General features: G+C 35.1%; 1 protein-coding gene and 1 pseudogene across 1 annotated transcript in view; one reads left to right on the plus strand and one right to left on the minus strand.

The window, feature by feature from the left end:
• The window catches only part of LOC105213946 (lachesin), a 73,928-nt gene that overhangs the window by 18,497 nt on the left and 32,566 nt on the right, over positions 1 to 22,865 (plus strand). Inside the window, exons 2-4 of the mRNA XM_054231587.1 lie at positions 13,599 to 13,708; positions 14,070 to 14,255; positions 16,582 to 16,682. Coding sequence (XP_054087562.1) covers positions 13,599 to 13,708; positions 14,070 to 14,255; positions 16,582 to 16,682 — 397 coding nt within the window. The remainder of the gene's footprint in view (positions 1 to 13,598; positions 13,709 to 14,069; positions 14,256 to 16,581; positions 16,683 to 22,865) is intronic.
• LOC128922096 (uncharacterized) lies at positions 19,851 to 20,904 on the minus strand (annotated as a pseudogene).

Consider the following 22,865-nt stretch of genomic DNA (forward strand, 5'->3'; position numbering starts at 1 on the left):
TTACATTAGCATCGCTTAATATTTTTAAGGTGATACACATAACATAAGAATAAGCACAAAGCCAAGGCTTATGGAAATCAAAAAACCAAATATATATGTATATTTTATTTAAATTTTCATCAAAGTTTACTTGTAATATTTGTTTACTTCATTCACTTTGGTAAATAGGCGCCGTTTCTACAATTACCCTACTTATTTGAACGCTCCTTGAAATCTCGAAATCTTGAATTTTTTGACTCTTTAGTGACAGTAAATATTCATCTTTAGACCTTTTGATAATATTGATGATAAAGGAAAATAATATGTACATGCCAAAAAAATTGATCTTCCAATCGAATGAACTCAGCGTGTTCGATTGGAAGGCTTATTCATTATTAATATAATAAAGACATATTGAATTTAATTCCTAATTGACTACAAATACTTTTTTGATCTCAATTTAATTTAAGATTAATTAGAAGGTAGTGTGTTGAATCCAAAACCCAAAAATAAAAAATATCTTTTCGAGCAGTGATATCCCCATCAGTAAATAAGATATACATAATATAACCAGGTACAAAGTGTCTCCTATGTTTACTTTTTTACGATTACCCTACATAAATGTTGAACAGAAATATAAATACAATATCAAAAGAAGATTCAAAAAATTTATCACTGCTGCATATAAAAGTATGTAGATATCCATAATCTACTTATTAATAAATATGTAAACTGAACTTATACGAGGGCCGCTATATATATTTCTGGCCTAATAATGAAAATAGGAATATTTATTACCGAAAATGGTTTTATTGTTTTTCAAAATATTCTCCATCAAGATTTATACACTTTTGCATGCGCTCAAACCAATTTTCGAAGCACTTTTTTGAGCGATTGTCAAATTGTGCGGGATCCAATGAGAACAAACCTTTTTTACGGCCAGGTGTTCATGCAATATCGAATGTATGCTGGTGGGAGAAATGCATAAGCATGCCTCTATCTGAAGGTATGTTACATGACAGTCTTGCATTATCAGTTCACGTACGGCATCGATGTTTTCTGGCACAATGGCTGTTTTTGGACGACCTTCACGGAATTCGTCTTTGAGTGAGCGTCGGCCACGATTGAATTCGTTGTACCAGTTTTTCACAGTGCTATAGGATGGTGCTTCATAGCCATACAAAGATTTTAGTTCATCGATGCACTCTTGTCGCGATAATCCACGTCGAAAGTTGTGAAAAATGATCGCACGAAAATGTTCACGAGTTAATTCCATTTTTTGGCCGAGATGAATTTTTTAATTCCCTGTAAATAAAACAATTCACGATTAAATGACAAAAATACCATGATGAGTGATGTTATGCTAAACAGGTAAGGAAGGGCTAAGTTCGGGTGTAACCGAACATTTTTTACTCTCGCAATTTATTTATTTGACTTTATTTATATTATGTAATACATAATTTGGCCCACATATTCGTCATATATATTGTATAAAGTCCATTGAAAGTTGGAAACCATAATACTAGGATAGAAGCACCGAGGTCCTCGTGTTCGATATATGGGGCCTTAAAAACCTATGGTCCGATTTCGGCGATTTTTAGAATGGGACTGCCACACCATTAACATAGTATTTGTGCAAAGTTCTGCACCGATATCTTCACTAGTGCTTACTCTATATATTGTAATGTAAACGATTCAGATTCACTTCAAAGTTCTGGTATATAGGAAGTAGGCGTGGTTGTGAACCGACTTGGCCTATTTTCACAACATATCATTGAGATGTAAGGAAACTATTACAAACCAAGTTTCATTGAAATCGGTCGAGTAGTTCCTGAGATATGGTTTTTGACCCATAAGTGGGCGACGTCACGCCCATTTTCCATTTTGTAAAAAATCTGAGTGCAGCTTCCATCTGCCATTTCTTATGTGAAATTTAGTGTTTCTGACGTTTTTCGTTAGTGAGATAACCCACTTTTAGTAATTTTCAACCTAACCTTTGTATGGGAGGTGGGCGTGGTTATAATCCGATTTCATTTTTGGACTGTACTAAGAAGTGGCTAAATAAAACGACTGCAGAAAGTTTGATTTATATAGCTGTATTGGTTTCCGAGATATGTACAAAAAACCAATTTGAGGGCGGGACCGCACCCACCTCCCCAAAAAAAATACATCCAAATGTGCCCCTCCCTAATGAGATCTTATGTTCCAAATTTCATTTTCATAACTTTATTTATGGCTTAGTTATGACACTGTATAGGTTTTCGGTTTCCGCCATTTTGTGGGCGTGGCAGTGGACCGATTTTGCCCATTTCGAAAGCAACCTCCTCAGGGTGCCAAGGAACATGTGTTCCAAGTTTCATTAAGATATCTTAATTTTTACTCAAGTTATCGCTTGCACGGACAGACGGACGGACAGACATCCGGATTTCAAATCCACTCGTCATTTATGTATATATAACCCCATGTCTAACTCTTATATTTCTTGGTGACACAAACAACCGTTATGTGAACAAAACTATAATAATCTGTGCAACTGGTTGCGAAAGTGTAAAAATGTCAAACTTTCCAATGGAAATGTCAGATTACTCCTGGCAACACTTAGTGTTGCCTAGGCCAGAAATATATATAGCAGCCTTCGTATACAGGTTTACTGGTTAGTTTTTGTACAACAAATTTCTATATTTAGAAGTATTTAGCACTCTTGTCAACTCCGAAGAAACCAACATTTTAAACAGCCAACTAAATTTTTGTGTATCATACCTTTATAATTACCACTGAATTTTGTTACACCTATAACCATCAAGTATTAAGAGGTTCTCTCAGTTGTAGGTTTAGTTTATCGATTATTCTTCCTCGACTGTCGAGTACACTTCACTGAACTAAGACAATTTGTCATCACAATGAACCGAGGTGTCAACTGTCCAAGGATTTCAAGGATGTCCTGTGATTTCAGTCTATAAACTTAACGAAATTAGTCTTTGATTAATTCCTGACTAAAAACAGTACTATAACGAAGCCAGCTATAACGAAGCTAGCCAGACACGATTGCGTGTGACTTTTTCCATGGTCCAAAAATAAAGAGAATCTTAAAGGGCCGACATTTTACAAGCAAAGATTAAATCGCTGAGGGAGGATAAAAGTCCAAAACCCAAAAAGGGTGTTTGAGAATTGTTTCGACGATTGGAAGAAGCGCTGGCATTAGTGCATATTATCGAATGGGGACTATTTTGAACGCGACAACATTATGGTAGGCGAAATAATAAATATTTCAAAAACCGAAAACGATATTTATTTTTTGAACACACCTTATAAATCACTTCTATGACGAATCAGTATACTCTCATGTATTGAGCTCAAACTTGTAATTGTCTTTTGTTTTCGTAACTAAATTGTTCAATATGAGAGCAAAACTCGAACACATGTAGCAAGCAGAAGTGGCGAATCGCAGTGGATATTATTATACTCGATAGTAAGACATATGCGGAGTTGTAGTAACATTTTCAATTTTTTTCGGAAGCTGAGTCATTCATACTATTTATATTGTACAATAGTTGTTCATTGTAAGATTAATAAGGATTGAGATGATGGCTGACTTCATAAACAATTTATTTGTATGATACCGTTAAACTTCCATAACTCGAACGATTGAGTTCGCTTTATAAGTCAAATTTCATACAAATTTCCATCCATAACTCAAGTCAAGTTGTCGAAGTTCTAATGAAAACTTATATAAGTCTATATAAGTCTCTCTAACTAGAAGTTTTTTGTGTATTATGATGATTCGAGTTAGAGAATCTCAACTGTATTTAATTTTTAACAAATTTAATTGTTTCTAACTATTAACAGTTATCATTTTCTATATGTCATAATCACTCGTTTACTACCAATTTTAAAAAGTGGAATCGAGCCTACTAAACTTCAATGTCTAAAGCTTCGACTATGTAAACTTTTCCGCTCCAGCAACGATTAAATATTAGAACAATATTATCTTTAATAATAATGTGAATTCCAATAGTGAATTGCCCACTCTCACCACTTTTATGTAAATTCCGATTATTACACCAAAAACCCTGCGGGTCATTGCCAGAAGTTTAGAATGCGCCGAAATAAAAAAAAGTTGATGTCGGGTAGTATTTATGGCAAAAAGTTGGCAGTCGTACGTATACAAATACTTCGCATACCCGAAACACAACGAAACCTACAGGCGCACATGTGTTAACTCGAAGACATAAATAATTGAGTGAATCAACGAAATCAACACAATCAACGAGGCGGCACTTCATTTGCAAATGCTGCCAGAGAACGGAGCAAAAACTCCGATAGAAAATAGAGTCGAAACCATATATTTCAGCACTTTTTTGCTGAAATGGTTTTCATTGCCACGGCGGAGAGGAGTGCAAAACCAGAGTGAGAAATAGCAAAGAATTATACAAATTCGAGCAGCAACTAAAAAAACTTGTAAAAAAAAATTGTAGAAAAAAGTGAAAAAAACATAGCAAAAAATAATATAAAAACGAACAAAACGCAGTGAAGATATGCGAATCGATTTCATTGGCAACGCATGAATAAAATATATGCGCAGACAACTTTCGCTAGCGCTTCCACCGACTGCCGCTCGCCTGGTGCACGAAGTTCAATATTTAAATATTTATACAACTTCATGCAAGTTTATATTCGACAAAACTGGAAAGCGCTGTAACCAGAAAACCGAAAAAAAAAAACAAAATCACTTCTTCTGTAAGCAAATGTTCTGCGCAAATATGCAGCTGATGGCGCAAAAAGTTAAGAATGCCGAAAGGAGCATAGTAGAGTGTTTAAAACTGTCGGCGTTTATAAGAAATTGTTATGAGAAATACACGCACGTACACACATGTAAATGTGCGTAAGTGCAGAGAGGCGAGCGTAAAGAGGTGAAATAGTGCAAAAACCCGCTGAATCGACACAATTGACCGAAAATATGATTTATTGTAAATTTTTGTGCACCTTAAGTGCAGACGCCGACATAGTAGAGGAAGTAGACAAAGTAGCAGACTACTGCTACTGTACTTTTGCAGTGTTTGAGTAACACTTTGATGTGGTTGGTGGAAGTTTCAAAACTTAATGGGCGCCACAAACAATCGGTTTAGTTAAATAGGATAGAAAATACAAATTTTTGGATATGATTATAATTAAATTGAAGAACAAGAACAAAAAATTTGAAGGTACATTAATTCAGCCGAGATCCAACCCCAAATCAAATACTATCCTGAGAAGGGCGTAATTAATAATATCTATTAATATTCCTTCAAACAATCTATGTACTTTTGATGGATGTGAATGTTAGAAAATGTGGAGAAGGATTTCGACTCTTAAACCGTAATCCTATCTAAGTACTGAAGGCAATACAGAGGTAATACTTACGATCTTCTGGCTTAAATTTAATCGAACTTCCTTCGAATAAACATGATACCGCTTTCTTACTAAGGGACAAGTGGGTTGAAAATAACGAAACTGGAATTAAATTTTTCTTGCGCATTTATCACATTGCAGTTGTAAGAATTGCTCAACGAATTTACGGAAATTATTAATGACTTTAAGCGTTCACAAACATGGATATGCACATACGAAAATATACATGTATATGTATTTGTATATTTGTACTCATGCTATGATCAGCGTGAGCTGATGTGCGTAAATGACCGTCAACAAGTTCATGAATGGCCATAGCATTTCAAGGAACTGGTCGTTGCGACCACTGTCATGTGTATGGGGAGAAGTTGCAAGCGGATTGGAGGCCGTGAAGGCCATATTGCAGTAGCAGCTGTAGTATCGGAGCCCGCAACGAATAGCGAAATGCAGCAAAACTGTACGCAAATGTATATATTTATTTTATTCCAAACAGAAATAGCTTGTCTGTGTGTGTATGTGAGTGGGAAAGTGAATATTAAAATTAATGTGGTCAGATGTGCGAATCTTTTTTGCAAATATCCGTGAATGTTTGTGGCTACAATTAATATTGTCGGCATGTTTTTCATGTTGCTCATGTCTGTATCAACACTATCTTACTTACACATTTTACATTCATATACAGTTCATATTTATGCATAAGTACATATGTAGTCTTTAGTTTTGTATACACAATTGACCGTTGGCGTTTTTTGGCACTTTCATTTTGTTTAAGATGTCCAAATTTCACGAAGAGAATGAGTTTTAAATTTTTTTGTTATGCATAAATTATTTAATCAATTGATAAAATATGTGCCATAAAATTTAATATTTGCGACGGCAGAGTTATATTCGATTGTAACCGAACATTTTATACTCTCACAGTTTCCAAGGTTCATAGGTAAAGAAACAGATATTCATTTAATTAAAATAGTTGAATGATTACTATACAAAGATATAGACCGATATATTGAATATATTTTCTAGGAAAATGGTTAAACTTAAGAACCTGTTAGCACCAATTTTGTTAAGATAAGATTAAGATGGGTCAAGAAGACATATGTTCAGCATAATTCGAATTCAACAATTTTTAAATGAGCCCAGTCAAAGATCTAATGCAGCATTTGTGCAAAGTTTTATTTTGATATCTTCACTGGTTGTTGATTTGTAATTGTAAAGTGAACGAATTTTTTTTCAATTCGAAGTCCGATTGGCCCAATAATTCGGCATAGTAGTTTTTACCATTTTCCTGGTACTCAATGTACTTAAAAAAGACAACTGCAGCCATCATCTTTCCAACAAGTAGGGCAGCCTTCGCTTCCTTCCAAGCATATTCATTAGACGAAGTGTGTAACAATGTATCGATGATTCATCAACAGTCACGAAACGACGCTGAAATTTCTTTGGATTGCACATAAATAACAACAAACTCTGCTGTAAAGTGGACTTACTCAGTTGTACTGCATAGTATTGTGTCATTGGTCATCTATTGTAGGAACCACTTTAACAAGTTAGTTTATACTCGAGTTTTTGTAATTAGGCGAATGACGGAATTGTTCCTTTGTTTACTGATATTTAGCGTTTCGGAAGTAGTATTAGTGTGTTCTGCCAAAAGATAGCGGATGTCTTTAGTAGTTGCTAGGAGTTAGTAGACCTAACATTGCAAGAAGTTGTTTGGATACAGTAGAGTGTCGACTGGCCCGTTGATGCAATGAATGCCCATTGGTGTAGACCATTGATGCATTCCATGAGTTTGGAACTAGCAGAGCATAAAACTGAAGTGTTACTGATAAGCACAAGAAACTTGAGGAAATATTAACTCTCACTATTGGAAAGTGTGAGAATAATTCACAGCCACAGCTGAAGTACCTGGGGGTAATATTAGACTCAAGATTAAAGATCAAGGAGCACTTGGCGTACTCGTCAAACAAAGCAAACAAACAAAGCAAATATAACGCCTTATTAAGAATGATGGCGAATAAAGGCTGCGTGAACTCCAGCCGAAGATTTTTAATTGCAAAGGCTATGAGCTCTTTAATTTTGTATGCAGCGCCAATATGGAACCAGGCGTTAGATATTAAAGCGTCTGCCAGACCAATAAAAGCAATACATATTACACTGTCGGCAATAAGAGTAATAAGTGCTTTCCGAACCATATTTATCGATGGCGCTGCAGTGCTGGCCAGCATTCTGCCTATTGACATCCAGGGAGATTGGCGCGGCTGCATAGGTTAGCATCGCTCCCTTCAGAGAATATAAAGTTAGACGAGAGGAAAACGAGCATCAAGAAGTGGCAGCATCGATGGGAAACCTGAACTAAAGTACGGTGGACTCACAGACTAATACCGGACATCCATTCGTGGATACATAGAAAGCATGGGGACGTTGATTTCCGCCTGACCCAAATATTAAGTGGTCACGGGTCCTTTAGAAGTTACCTATACAAATTCCGTAATTTGAAAATGTCAGTCAGTCCTCCTATAATTGGAAAGCTGTTAGCAAAGCGGCAGCCATAATAATGACAGAACTAAGGCATCTACAACAGACTGGGCGACAGTGAGTCCGCGCTATAGAGGAAACTTAAATTGTCTTGACACTCCCATGAAGTAATACTTATTCCGGTGGTTCCGTGGGAGTGTTTTGTGTTGGGTGTAGGTTAGGTTTAGCGTATTAAAGTTCTGCACTTCGGCTTTCGATGCTTCCCCCTACTATAAAAAACCCGTTCGTAGTTCGGAACTTATTAATTTGTAGAATTTTTCTCTCCAGACCAGAGGCAATTATTTTGTTTAGTTAACTCGTACGCTCTGTAGGCCAATTTTAAATGCAGAAAATAAAATGCAGAGAAAATCATTTAAGATGCAAAATTAAATTTTTTTTCGCAATTAATCTAACTCTATTTGAACTATGTAAACATGCATGCATAAAGCATGTGCTAACACCAACACTTGTATATTTGTTGTTTGTGGCCATGTTTGCATTGTTTGGCCTGCTGACGTCATTCGTCGACACTGTTCCTGTTCGCTTCGCATCATTCAAACACACTTCCTTTGCCACACGCTTCCGCTACTGAATTACTTGAGGTATGTTTCTTGTTATTGCTATTTTGCACTCCATTGTTTAGTTTGCTTGTTATGGCTGCCTCGCCTGTCGCACTGCTCCAGTCGCCGCCCTGCCAACTGACCTCTCATGCTTTTTATCCGAACTGAGGTTAAGACTTGTTTGTCAATCTGTTTATCCACTTGCCATAATCCGTAGCTCAACACTTGTGGCATTTTCGCCAGGAGTTGTAGTCGCAATTGCCACATGCAACGTCTGCCGCAGCATAACTTGCAACAAACTTAAATGCATATATTCCTACATTCATACATACATATATACAGAAGTAGTACAGAAATTGCATGCGAATGTGCGCGTTGCTTTGCGGTCTCTGTGTTGCAGCTGAGTAAATGATGTGAGGTCGTCGCTGCTGACACGAGCTGTTGCAACATCGCTCAGGCATTGCTTTCTCCGTTGCTGAGCTCGAGCAATTTGTGCCATTTTATTGCTAGCTACTGTTTATTTACTTAGCAGTTGTCGGCTGTAAGAAGGAGTGGCAAGTGCAGAAGATAGGACGGGGTAATTTAGGGATAAAGTAAAATTCGCTTACTCTTACTGTGGTTACTATCTTATTTTACTTTGTCCAAATTGTGTTCATAGTTTAATTTTATCTTATTTTACATATCTTTTTATAATAATAATAATAAATCAAAACATTGCCATCCTTTCACCCAACCAGCCCGAGGAGTGCAATAATTTGCAGCTCGCGATTTAGAATAATGTTTAAAAGCCCAGTTCTTTGTAATTTTATTCACAAGTAGAATCTGAAACTGCTTTTTGTATACTAAAAATCTGAGTTTGATTACATTTGCTTTATAACGCGCAATAAACTCTTCGATACTTAAACTTAAAGTTAAAGTTAAAGTTCAAAAGAAATATCTTTAAATTTATACATTCAGTTAAGTAAGGATATTATCTTCGACTGAAAAAATGTCCTAGAATTTCATTGAAAATGCTCTAAAAGTAAATATTCTTTGGAATGGACTCTACCTTATTACAATGAATTTAATTATTATTTGAATTTGATTCTATATTAAAATACAATATCGCGTATATAAAATACAATATCGAGCGTACTGTTTGAAAGACTAAAACCCACCGTCAACAAACTGATTGGACCTTATCAGTGTGGCTTTAGACCTGGAAAATCCACATCAGACCAGATATTCACCATGCGCCAAATCTTGGAGAAGACCCGTGAAAAAAGAAAAGAAGTTGCCTTTACGCCGCGGTGTCTGAATTTGGTATCCCTGCAAAACTAATACGGCTGTGTAAGTTGACGTTGAGCAACACTAAAAGCTCCGATATGATTGGGAAGGACCTCTCCGAGCCGTTCGATAAGGAAGCGATGCGAATGGATCTGGAAGTGAATGAGGACAAGACGAAATATCTCCTGTCATCCCCCGTCACTGATTACAGTCATAACTTTGAAGTCATAGATAATTTCGTATACCTGGGAACCAGTATCATCAACACCAACAATGTCAACCTCGAAATCCAACGCAGAATAACTCTTGCCAACAAGTGCTACTTTGGATTGAGTAGGCAATTGAAAAGTAAAGTCCTCTCTCGAAGTACCAAAATCAAACTCTACAAGTTGCTTATCATTCCTGTCCTGCTTTATGGTGCAGAAACTTGGACGATGTCAACATCAGATGAGACGACACTAGGAGTTTTCGAGAGGAAGATTTTGCGCAGGATTTATGGTCCTCAGAACATTGGCTACGGTGAATACCATAGATGGATGGATTTATACGACATCATTGACATAGTTCAGCGAATAAAAAGGCCTCAACTCCGTTGGAGGGACCAAATGGAGAGCGACCTGGTTACACTTGGGATCCTCAACTGGCGCCGAACTGCGAAGGACAGAGAGAAGTGGCGCACTATCATCGATTCAGTTATAACCGGCTAAACGGTTGCAACGCCAATCACATACATACATATTAAAATACATATAGGTCATAACTGGGTTTTTGGAAAATCGGTTCCAGTTGTATATGTATCATTGTGTTCTATTAGTTAGATAGGAAAATATTTATGGAATAAACCCTCTTTCTTACAATCTCTTACAATGATCTTCATTTAAAAACAAACATCTTATACGAAAAACAAAAAGTAGAAGTGATCGAAGAGCATTCGCGTCCAGTATATCAAGAAGATTCGGTATTGCAAACTATTACCCCTATAGTGCGTTGTGACTGCCTGTAGATAAACGACTACTGGTCGATTGTAGACCATCGGTGCTATTGTGAGTGTCGATTAATCGCACAATCATCGATTGTAAATGCTTTTCAATCGCTCATGTGTCTAAAATATTTTTTTAATCGTTAGAAGCTTTTGAATTTTGTCGGACAAGTTACACAATAGCAAACCATTCGACACTCGCAATAGAAGGGTATATTATAAATTAGAATGTTCTAACATTAACTAATTTCCCATGCAAGAATATCACTGAGCTTTTTTACAAAAACAGATTGAATATCGATGTACAAACCTCCATAGTAAACTTTAGAATTAGTCAGCACTAATTTACAAAATACTTTCCCGGTTTTTCAAATGCAGCGCATTAATATTGAGAATATTGTTTTAATGCCTTGTGCGAATTAAGAATTAGTTTCCTTATGTGATCGCGGTCAATATATGTATGTATAATATTATATATCCACTTTGAACCTAACTGAATGAAGACTAACATGGAATGCTCTTTATTCGCTGGTTGGCAGGTTGGTTGCTTATATGTACTGATTGTATTTAGGATATGTTTAACATATCTCTAAAAATAGTTTTAAAGCGGAGATACTCTACCAGATTATCTGGGATAGCTTTAGTATTTTTTAATATATGTATGTATATATACTAGTTGACTCCGTCGTCATTGCACTGCGTGAAATTATTTGTTTTGAAAACAAAGTTGAATTTGTATAGTGTTGGAAAACATTTATTTACGATATATATACAGTCCAAAAATGAAAGAAATCGGATAATAACCACGCCCACCTCCCATACAAAGGTTAGGTTGAAAATGACTAAAAGTGGGTTAACTTACTAACGAGAATCGTCAGAAACACTAAATTTTACATAAGAAATAGCAGAAGGAAGCTGCACTCAGATTTTTTACAAAATGAAAAATGGGCGTGGCATCTCCCACTTATGGGTCAAAAACCATATCTCGGGAACTACTCGACCGATTTCAATGAAATTCGGTATATAATACTTTCTTGACACCCTGATGACACATGTGAAAAATGGTATCGAAATGAAATCAGTTCATAACCACGACAACTTCCCATATAACTCAATTTTGAATTCCATCTGATTCCTTCACTTTATAATCTATACATAAGGAACCAATGAAGATAGCGGAATAAAACTTTACACAAATAGTACATATCATCTCTGGCTTCACTTGAGAAAAAATTGTCGAAAACGAAACTATAACTTTTCAAGACCCCATATATCGGACATGTTGAACTCAACGCCTAAGGATAAATTTTAACCGAAAATATTGGTAAATCTCTTAGATAATTTAATGTAATTCAGAGGAAATTGTTTTCTTCTAATAGTGTGTCTCTGTTCCAAAAATTATTAACCCTTTATAACTCAACTAAGTAAAAACGGAAAAACTGTATCGTTTCTAATAGATTTCGGATAGAAATGAAATACGTGTTTTATAGTTTAAACAATTTTTTTTTTTTTTTGGGTGAAAAACAACAAAAAAGGGTATGTGACAGATATGTCACGTTATGTAACAACGTCTCTAAGCTCAATAATAATATTTGTATTTTGTGAATATTTACATGTTTTTAAGAAGTGTGAAATTCTTTGAAGCAGTTGTTTTGCTTGTTGTAGCATAAAGTCACAACACATTTTTCACATACCGTTTGTGATACTCCAACACATCCTGGATGCTTGCAACGAATTCGTTTTTCTGCCCATACCGGCCAGTGTCCAATTTGATCTTGCCAAACTGCCATAGTTGGAACATGTTGGGCTGGGCCCTTATGCTTTTTAGATTGTATCTTGAAACGAAGAGGAATTGAATTTCGTTTCATAGGGACTTTGTACCCAATTTGCACAACACCGTGGCAACTTCTAAACGAAAATCAGCAGATGACAACTGACTGCCCTCTAATTTTTTTTCTTTATGAGCTCTTTTGTATAAGAGCCAAGCATTAGACACTGCAAGGTCTAAAAAGTGATAAAATAGACGAACGTGCCATCGCTTGCTTATTACCTTATTACTCAATGTTACAGAAATGGTACAAACCTAAACTTCACTATATATTGTATTAGTGAACATTTTTCGAATTATCTTATAGAAATTAAACATAATAGTGAACGTACCTGAACTTTTCCACTAAATATTTTATTAAAACACTGAAAATTTTCTTATTTTTATCTTTTCGGTAATTGCAAGCACGTGCATTCACTAACTTTACCATAGCGAAAAAGAAAGTACCGTTTTATAAATGATGCCAATACATAAAAAACCAGAGAATTTTAAAATTGAAAAATACGGAGTGTGACAGTGCTGGTATATCATACTTAAAAAAGAAAAATTAATTTTCCTATGTTTTGTGCCCTCTAAAAGGGTTTGTAACATATCTGTCACATGATGCTATAAAGGGTTAAAATCATAAAATAATAACATCTCCTCGCTCCCATGTACATAATTATAGGTTTTTCAAAAATACGGTGGTCTTTAATCTACATATATGTATTGGTTAATATGTGAGATACTATATCTTTACGAAATTAAGTGCGTGTATAGTTTTGGATATAGTGTACCTAGCTGGTGAAAATAAATGAAATCGGTTCAGGAATTATCTCAGTCCTCATACACTATATAGGACGATTTTCGTTATTCTATTAAACTTTGTACCGAATTTATAGGTAAATTTGGGTGTTATCTTATTAAAATTTCTTCAATAAATTGCGAGAGTATAAAATGTTCGGTTGCACCCGAACTTAGCCTTTCCTTACTTGTTATACTATTGCTACGATCGAAAATTTAAAATGTAAATAGCAATTTCATTTTACGTCTTTCTGTTTATTTGCAATTAATAATAAAAAAACATATTTATTTCCATTTACAGAAACTCTCACTTTTCAACCGGAATTTGTGGAAAGCATATCGAATGTGTCAGTTGCTGTGGGTCGAGATGCTACATTCACATGTCACGTGCGGCATTTGGGTGGTTATAGAGTGAGTAATTCATCTATAATATTTATTTCAATTTATTTTGATTCTAAGTAATACTAGGAATCTAATAGTATGAACTTTCGATAATCGACCATATAACCCCCACATAAATCTAAATACCAAATCAACGTGTGCATTGTTTCATGTTCCTTTATTCTCTCTACTTTTCTCCACATGACCACCTACTCACCACCGTTGCATCACTTTTGATCAACCTGTGGCCATCACAACCGTTATTAAACAACTACAATTGCTGTCGACTGCTAATATTGCCCACTTTGCCGCTATTCTCGCTGTCATTTCGACTATGAACGCTGTTGGCGGCGCTAACTGACGGTACTTGTCGCTGCGACACCGCTATCAGGTTGGCTGGCTAAAAGCGGATACAAAAGCCATTCAGGCGATACACGAGAATGTCATCACACACAATCCACGTGTCAGCGTTAGTCACTTGGATCAGAATACATGGAATTTACATATAAAAGCAGTGTCGGAAGAGGATCGCGGCGGTTATATGTGTCAGCTGAATACGGATCCAATGAAAAGTCAGGTGAGTACTTCAGAGTGCTAAAGTTGAAATGGAATCAAATGCAATTAAATTTTGTTAGAAACGATTCGAATGGTTGGGGATTTTAAAGTTTAATATTAACCTTAACTAGAAATGGACAATTTATTAGCTAGTTGTCTTTAATCTAATAGAACAAAAATTTTTGCTGCATAGATGAATTAATATATTCTTCATATATATTTACATAAAAAATTAAAAGACAAAATTTCTATTTACTATATTAGCCATATTAGCCTCGATGAACTCAATAAGTCTTTATTCAATATAAATCTTCCCAAAAAGGACCACCTGATTGTACTTTGCTATAAAAATCCACATTCTAAGAGGTTCATATTAATTTGAATTATTATAAAGTGAGTACTTTTGTATCCTAATCAATTAACCAGAATCTCATAATCTAGAAAGTTCTCACAACAGCTCGTCAAGTGACGTAATTTGATACGAAATTTGGCATTAATGATGAATGACTATATCGATTTGAGTTTTGGGCTTAATTTGTTTATTGGTCATTTATTTGAATATCGTTTCAATATTTTTTTAATTTAATTCATACATTTTCAAATGTACACCCAATATTATACGTGGCGTATGAGTAATATTCTGTTCCCATAAAACCAATAAAATATCGCTCATTCGCCACTTAGAAACTCATATTTTAAACATTTTTGTTTTCTAACAACACGGAAAAAGTTTGATTTTATGCGAAAGCAATTTGCAAAGTGTCGAATGCTGTGTGTACACACCACAAACACAAACACATTAAACCAATATTGTCATTCAGCTGAATATTGCGGTGGCATCGAACTAAAAACCTTTAAATGCATAAGAAAGACCAACTTAACAGACGAACACACTATAGTGTGTGCACACACGACTGAGCTCGCAGTAAACACACACACACATACACACTCAAGACGCATAAGCAAACAAATACTAAAACAATGAGTATTATAGAGCTTGTGGTTCTTCGTTTGGGGTTAAGTAGGAATATTGTTTGCGAGGAAAGACAAGCCGCAAGCGCACTCCACACCAGCCCACTCCAACCACAGCCTGCCCAACCGGGCAGCGCACACTTCAATGTCCAACCAAGTGAAGTTTATGGCGCCAATAAAATGTATTTCATGCTTCCTTAATTTTTATTTCACTTCTTCGTCTGCGCTTTCACCTCACTGGCTCGCTCGCTCCGTAGCTGCCTTGAAATGTAATGGCATGAAATTTCGTATTTTCACATTTTTGCGGCTGGACATGAGGCGAAAATGCACGACTGACTGGATTCCTTTAGGTGTTTGTATTTTCTTTTTTTTTTTCTTTTTGTATTTTTTAATGCTTTTGTGCATACAAACAAACAAATATTTGCTAGTAAAGTATCTGACGTTCTTGCCAGTAAAAATTCCCACAAACTATTGTAAAATATTGCTACAACAAATACACAAGAATAGTTGCTCATGGTTTCATATATAAATAAATAACTGTATGCGCTGTGCAAATATACAAAAATCTCTGTCAATATATAGAGACTGTGCGCCGCAATAAAGTAACCGCGTGAAGGCCCCTTTCTTTTTTGGCCAGCTGTCAACATTGCTGCCCATTTACCTTGCGTCGCTCGTAAGCTCGTAAATTCCTGTTCTACATTCCCGTTTATGTGTTCTGCTCTTTGCTCATTTGTTGCTGCTTATTTATGTGGTCATAACTTGTTGTTGTTGTTGTTGGCTGTCGTTGCTGTTTATTAAAAGGTGATTTTTATGCGCACATCAAGGTGTTCGGCGTGTGAGATTTTTTATAACCATTGCTTGGGTACTTTGACAGTTCGGACAGGAAGTTAGCGTCCAGACACACCAAGTCGGATGTGGCGGAGTTGTTGACAGCTTTGATTATAATAAAACTACAAATGGCACGGAATTCACTTAGCGCAATCTAGTTAATTGAGATTAAAGCACACACATGTAGGAACACTAAATGGATGTTTAAGTGTCCGTGCGAGATTGTGACTGTTGAGTGTATTTCAGTGATTTTTACCTAGGTTAAATTTGAAGTCTTAATTTTATATTTTCCGCATATGTTTTATCGTTTTTTATATTCGTTTATCACATATGTATTTAGAAAGAGAAAGCTCTGGTAAATAATTTGATCATTTCGCAAAAATTTTGGATTTTTCTTTCAATTGGCATCTGAAGACGGAAGCTCTAACTGATACTTGGCAAACGACGGTCAAGAAATCACATATTTTGTAACATTCTAACATTAAGATTCTATTCGCATATTTATAAAACAAAAATTAAAATATCCTGTTTATTTTCTCTCTTAACAGATTGGCTTTCTGGATGTCGTAATACCACCAGACTTTGTTGCGGAGGATACCTCTTCTGATGTGATTGTGCCAGAAGGCAGTTCGGTCAAATTAACATGTCGGTGAGTTTCTTCAGCATTTTTATCAAAAGTAAACTTATAAAGTAGAAGTGTATAGTACTATAGTATTGATTTACGGTGATAGTTGGAAAATGGAATACAAATATGTATATAAAAGAATGTTTGATTGTTTCTCGCAACATTTGGCATAAAAGTATATTTGTGTACCCAAACGCTGTCTGTAACTCATAGAATGGGTCTAGTTAAATATATCAAATGATGAGATCTTTCAATGACGAATACTTGTGCGCTCATCCGTCCACTAACTTGAATAAATTATTGTTTTATAAATATTGATTCGCGCAGTCGTCCATACTTCAATGAGGTTGTTGTTGTAGAAGCATAGGAAATAATTGAGAAAAGACTGTACAATTGTCTCTCGTATAAATTGCCTATTAGTAAAAAACTATAAAGTGCCATATCTATACTTCTATACTAATATTATAAAGAGGAAATGTTTGTTTTTTTGTTTGTTTGTGTCGAATAGGCTCCGAAACTACTGAACCGATTTGAAAAATTCTTTCACCGTTGGAAAGCTATACTATCCCTGAGTGGCATAGGCTATATTTAGTTTAAAAAAAAATAGGGTTCCTTACCAAAAATCCGATAATGTAAAAAAATACCAAAAAACTTTCTTTAATCGAAAACGGTTGAAGATATAACAAAGTGATGTACTACAATTTTGTAGAACTTATCATTATCTACAAAAAACGTCGCGACATCATACCTCTAACTATTATAATTTTGTCACAATAAGCGATTTTATATAAAAAAATTAATAAAAATACCACTACTTGAAAAGGCTCTTTATTTATACCTTAGTATTAATCCTTATCGAAATAAATGATTTATTATTTAAGATCGCTTCAAAACCTTTATATAACTTTTCGAATTATTAGATTCTGACATTCCATTCAAAAGATATCACGAGTTAAAAATTTTGAAATTTTTCGGCGGCTAACTATGCGCTGTAGAGTTGTAGGCGCCACTCAGGCACGGAGGTACGGGAGGGCGGTTAAGATCACTCGCGCGGTCGATTCCCTACTGAATGGTACCGTGCGGAATTAAAAAAAATTGTCGCTTGATAATAATATAATATAAAAATGAATTGCTATTCGTTTGTGCCGCAAAAAAACAAGAACGGCCAAACCGATCTGGCTAATTTTAGTCTTGAAATATTCGTGGAAGGCCAGAAAAAGATTAGAAAGTGAGTAAATATGAAAAAATTGCGAGGAATATAATAATAAGCGAATTTTATTCGAGTTGACAAGAAAAATATAAAAAGAGAAAACAAAAAAATAATATTTTGAAGGTATTACAATAACCTTCAATTTCCAAATTTATTATAGTTCGTATAATTCACAGATATATCAGTACAAATGTTAAACTAATATAATTGTTAATTAAATATTAATAATTATTCAATTCCCCGTCCGGCACGGTCGGCGTCAACTACACATCTAATCTGAATTCAGGCACGTTACATATAATATTCATTATTGCTGAATTATGAAAGTGTATTGTCACTCTCTCTTACAGGTACAGACCTCCACAGTTATCATTTGTGCTTTGTTAAAATATTTTTGTTATTGTTCAATTGTATGAGGTTGTGTCGATAGCCCAAAACAGTTTGTAACTAATAAGGAAAGGTTAAGGTCGGGTCCAACGGAATATTTCATACTCGCAATTTATTGATGTAATTTTATTAAGATAACACACAATTTGACCTATATATTCGGCATAAAGTCCAATAGAAAATCATCATATATAGTATATGTGGGCTGATGTAATTCCAGAACCAATTTCACCCATTTTCACCACCAAGGTTAACGGGAATAGGGGCAACTTGGCACCTGTTAGTAGGCAAACATACGGCAATTGCAAATGAACGAAACACCAGTAGGCAAATTCGTCAAAAATAGCACTATAACGAACTTTAAAAGATCTTGATTGTCGATGAAAGTTTTTGGTGGAGCCAGGATTGTGTTAGTAGTGATTTACGCCAGACTCTTCCAATTATTCCTGGATCAACTGTTACTGACGGGCTAATCGCATGCCTAAAATCATTTAATTTGTGGCGACACATAAAGAATCGCCAATTAACAACTAACATATGAGTGTTTTTGCAACAATATCAAATTGCGATTGTAGAAGTAGTTGGCAGTTGACACCTCGATGGATTAATAGCATTTCCAAAAGATTTCTGTCACTTCATTGACTCAAAAGAGAAGTTTTCCTGACATGAAACCTCAATATGATAACCATAAATGACTGATTGAATGACCTATATTGGTGGAAAAAAAAAGATATCGATGATCTTAATTCGACAATTTCGAATTTCGGTCCAAGAGAGTTGACACAGCTACAAACCAGGATGACGTAGCCAATTATCGCAAACTATTTCAAATTGCCTGTACTTTGCAATTAAAAGTAGTGTGAGTTGTAATCATGCTGCGTAACATAAATCAACCTCGAGTAATCAATATCGTCGCCGAAGCCAATATTGGACCAACTTAATTTAATGTATACCTTAGCCACAAAAACGTGTGGCCGGGTCTGCTAGTCTATTATAAATTGAGTTGCAAAATTACAATTGGTTTCCAAAGGCGTGGGCATTTGTAAGTTAAACATTTTTGTAAAGTGGGCGAGGGCTATGTGGGTCGTTTTAATGTACAGTACTTTTCGTTTAATTGACCCTATAGTTAATTGGTTTCCCCGTATAATTGAACGGTGTTATCGGACAAAAAATATAACATATGACACACGTAAATTTTCTCGGATAATTGGATTCGGGGGGAAACTTTAGTATAGTATCCCCCGATTTCAGGGTTGAGATGGATATGGTTGGAAAGAGGACGATCTCCAGATTACGAATATATATAATAGTTGCCGCAGGAGACTTATAGTTTTCGAGATATTTGAATTTTAAGTTGAAAATTTCACAAATTTAATGTGGCGATTTTTCGATTATTAGTTAAGTTTTTATTTATATAATGCACTTATTATACACTAACACTTCACTAAATTGTTTCCACATATTTATTTTATGGCAATAAAGTTAAAATTTCGTTTAAATAAGCTTTTTAATTTTTGCACAATTTTGTTTATATGCACAATAAACAGATTGACAGATATCAAGTGTTGCCATATCCAAACGAATGAGAACAAAAAAGAAAATATACCTCTAAAGAAAATTTTTGAAATTAATTTAGCATTTTAATAAAAGAAAGGTGTTTTAAGGCTTATAGCTATGTTTTATTGCCTCCAATAATTTTGCAAATGGGTCTAAATGCCGATTTGATATATTTTTTCTCCAAATATATTCTTATATCAAATTGGAAAAGTCTTCACTATTATTGTAATTGTCTTTTATGAAAAAACGTTTAATTACGCGCCATTGTGATTCTATGCGCTGGGTGTGAGTTCCGTCCTCTGCGACAAATGGATTATCCGGGTCGCTATGATTCACGCGTCGGTGCTCATACCCGTAATTGGATAGGCAGTCGTATGCCTTCCAACAGTCAGTACAAATTATGGAACCCTGTTATATATGCCGCTGTATTAAGGGTATGAGCACCTCAGCAGATCTCACATTTTCTGGACACACCTCCAGACGAAGATCATCACACCCATCCTCTATCATCCCTAGGACCCAATGACCATCCACTCTCCGCCCTAATGTAAATGAATATAAAATAATTACATATGATAACTAAATTCATAAATATATATAATAAATTTATTATTTATTACCTTTGTTGTATTTACGCTTCCCAAATTTGCTCTCATCTATTTGAACAATTTTACCAGGGCCGCCAATTTTACCCACCGCTACCTGATGGTCAACCTGGTATAATACTACTGCTTCGCGGCAGTAATTATACCAGTCACATATGGTAGCGCTAGATAAAATTGGCTCCCTGATAATACTGTTCTTTCGAACTTCCGCATGAGACCAATGGGATGCATACGCGTACATTAAATAAAAAACTTAAGGCAATGGTATTTTCACGTCTTCGAACCACGTACCATTAGATCTTGAATACGCTGATCGTGTGCGGCATCGGAAAACACCCACCGTGCTGTTTTCAGACATCCTAACTGCCATTGGGGACCGATGGATGCGGCATAATTTGCTTTTCGGGATAAGACCCTCCCCTTCCGCAAATGCTATGCACTTCTCGCGAGTATCGAAACTTTGTAAAATTTTCGAAAAATTCCACATATTCTTCAACTCGGAGACTCTAAGAACATTAGTTCTTTTCACACCACGGCTCGTAGACGCTTCGTTGAAATCTATTTAAAAGTCCTAAGTAATATTTTTAACAATTTAAAATTTATAATACCTTACCTGAAGAATTTGCACTCATTTTTTATAATTAACCACGATTTATTGAAATAAAGAAATATGACAAAATATGAACACTAACCGAATCGCTCATTTGCATATTTTAATTAGAATTGGCAAAAAAGAATATAATGACATAACAGAAAAAAAACGAAACGGTACTTATTTTAGTTGTAAAAAGATCCGTTATAAGAAATGGGTGTTTATGAAAGCAATATACCCCCTTTAACATAACATTTTTTTTTTTAGAATTTCTTTCTGCATTGGCGGCCTTCGGCCGCGCTTAAAAAAAATAACCCTGGCCGAGCCAACACCGGGAATTATCAAAGAGGTGGAATGACAAGTTCTTCCGCGTAGAACTACCTTTTGCATTGGCGGACTTCGGCCGCGCTTCAAACAAAATAACCCTGGCCGAGCCAACACCGGGAGTTATCAAAGAGGTGGAATGACAAGTTTTTCCGCGTAGAACTACCTTTTGCATTGGGGGCCTTCGGCAGCGCTTCAAAAAAAAATAACCCTGGCCGAGCCAATACCAGGGTGGACCTTAGCACTTTCGCCCATTACTTCTTTTTTACATTGCGGCCTTCGGCCGCGCTTTGTTTATCAATTGAAATGAAATGATTATGATTCATGTATTTAGGGTATAATCCCCTTTTTTATTAATTTTTATCCGTTTGTACAATATTTATATATGGCAACACTTCATATCTGTCAACCTGGTTATTGTGCATATAAACAAAATTGTTCAAAAATTAAAAAGCTTATTTAAAGCAAATTTTAACATTATTGGCATAAAATAAATATGTGGAAATAATTTAGTGAAGTGTTAGTGTTTAATAAGTGCATTATAGAAATAAAAACTTAACTAATAATCGAAAAATCGCCACATTAAATTTGTGAAATTTTCAACTTAAAATTCAAATATTTCGAAAACTATAAGTCTCCTGCGGCAACTATTCGGATTCGGTTAATTGGCTTTCCCACTTAGTTGGTTCAAAAGATATGTTATCAAAAATAATTTTTCGTTTAAATTTCCCCGGTTAATTCCACCAAATAATATTGTTGAAAAAAACTAATCTTCTAAACAACACTGTATAATTTTTTAATAATAAATTTGAAAAACAAATATTCAGAGGTAGTCAAAATTATTTACACATCGGACGTTTTTTTACAAGTTTCACACAAAAAGCTTTCGCTTGTTGTTGTTGTTGTCGCAGGGTAACAAAATGTTATGTTGTTGTAAACCTTGATCTATTCGTGAGCGAATGAAGTCAGTTTGGCTAGAATTGCTGGAAATATGGCGGAGATATAAGCAAATGAACTGAAGACTCGCAGTAGTCATTACACACATTTTTTTGCGTCAAAAGTATTTACACACGGCGATTTAGCCTTTATCCTTGGATTTGGTTTGAGCAAAAGTAGTAATTTGATTCTATTGCATTCTTAACAACCTAACTCAGCCTTAAAATATAAAAATTGGTAAATAAAATATCGAAAACAAAGGAATTATCCATTATAACTAGATTGGAGACTTATGTTGAAACATGAGTATATTTATACAGGGAGATACATCCTAATATTTTAATCAGCATATTAAAGATACATATTGTGAAATTTATATTTTCAAATTTCGAAAGCTCAGCCGATGGTACCTCTTCTTTCATAAAGTGGCCAAATAAAGGTTCTTGCCGTGGGCATCATAAATCATTATTGACTCATCCAAATCAACAAACCAAAAATATTTCTTGTTAATGAACGAAGGAAAAAAGAAAATATTAAAAAATGAATTTTTGATTGATTTTGAACAAAAAAAACTAACTTTTGTGGTCCATGTACTG

Source organism: Zeugodacus cucurbitae, chromosome 5 (genome assembly GCF_028554725.1).
Source record: "Zeugodacus cucurbitae isolate PBARC_wt_2022May chromosome 5, idZeuCucr1.2, whole genome shotgun sequence".
NCBI classification, from domain to species: Eukaryota; Metazoa; Arthropoda; class Insecta; order Diptera; family Tephritidae; genus Zeugodacus; species Zeugodacus cucurbitae.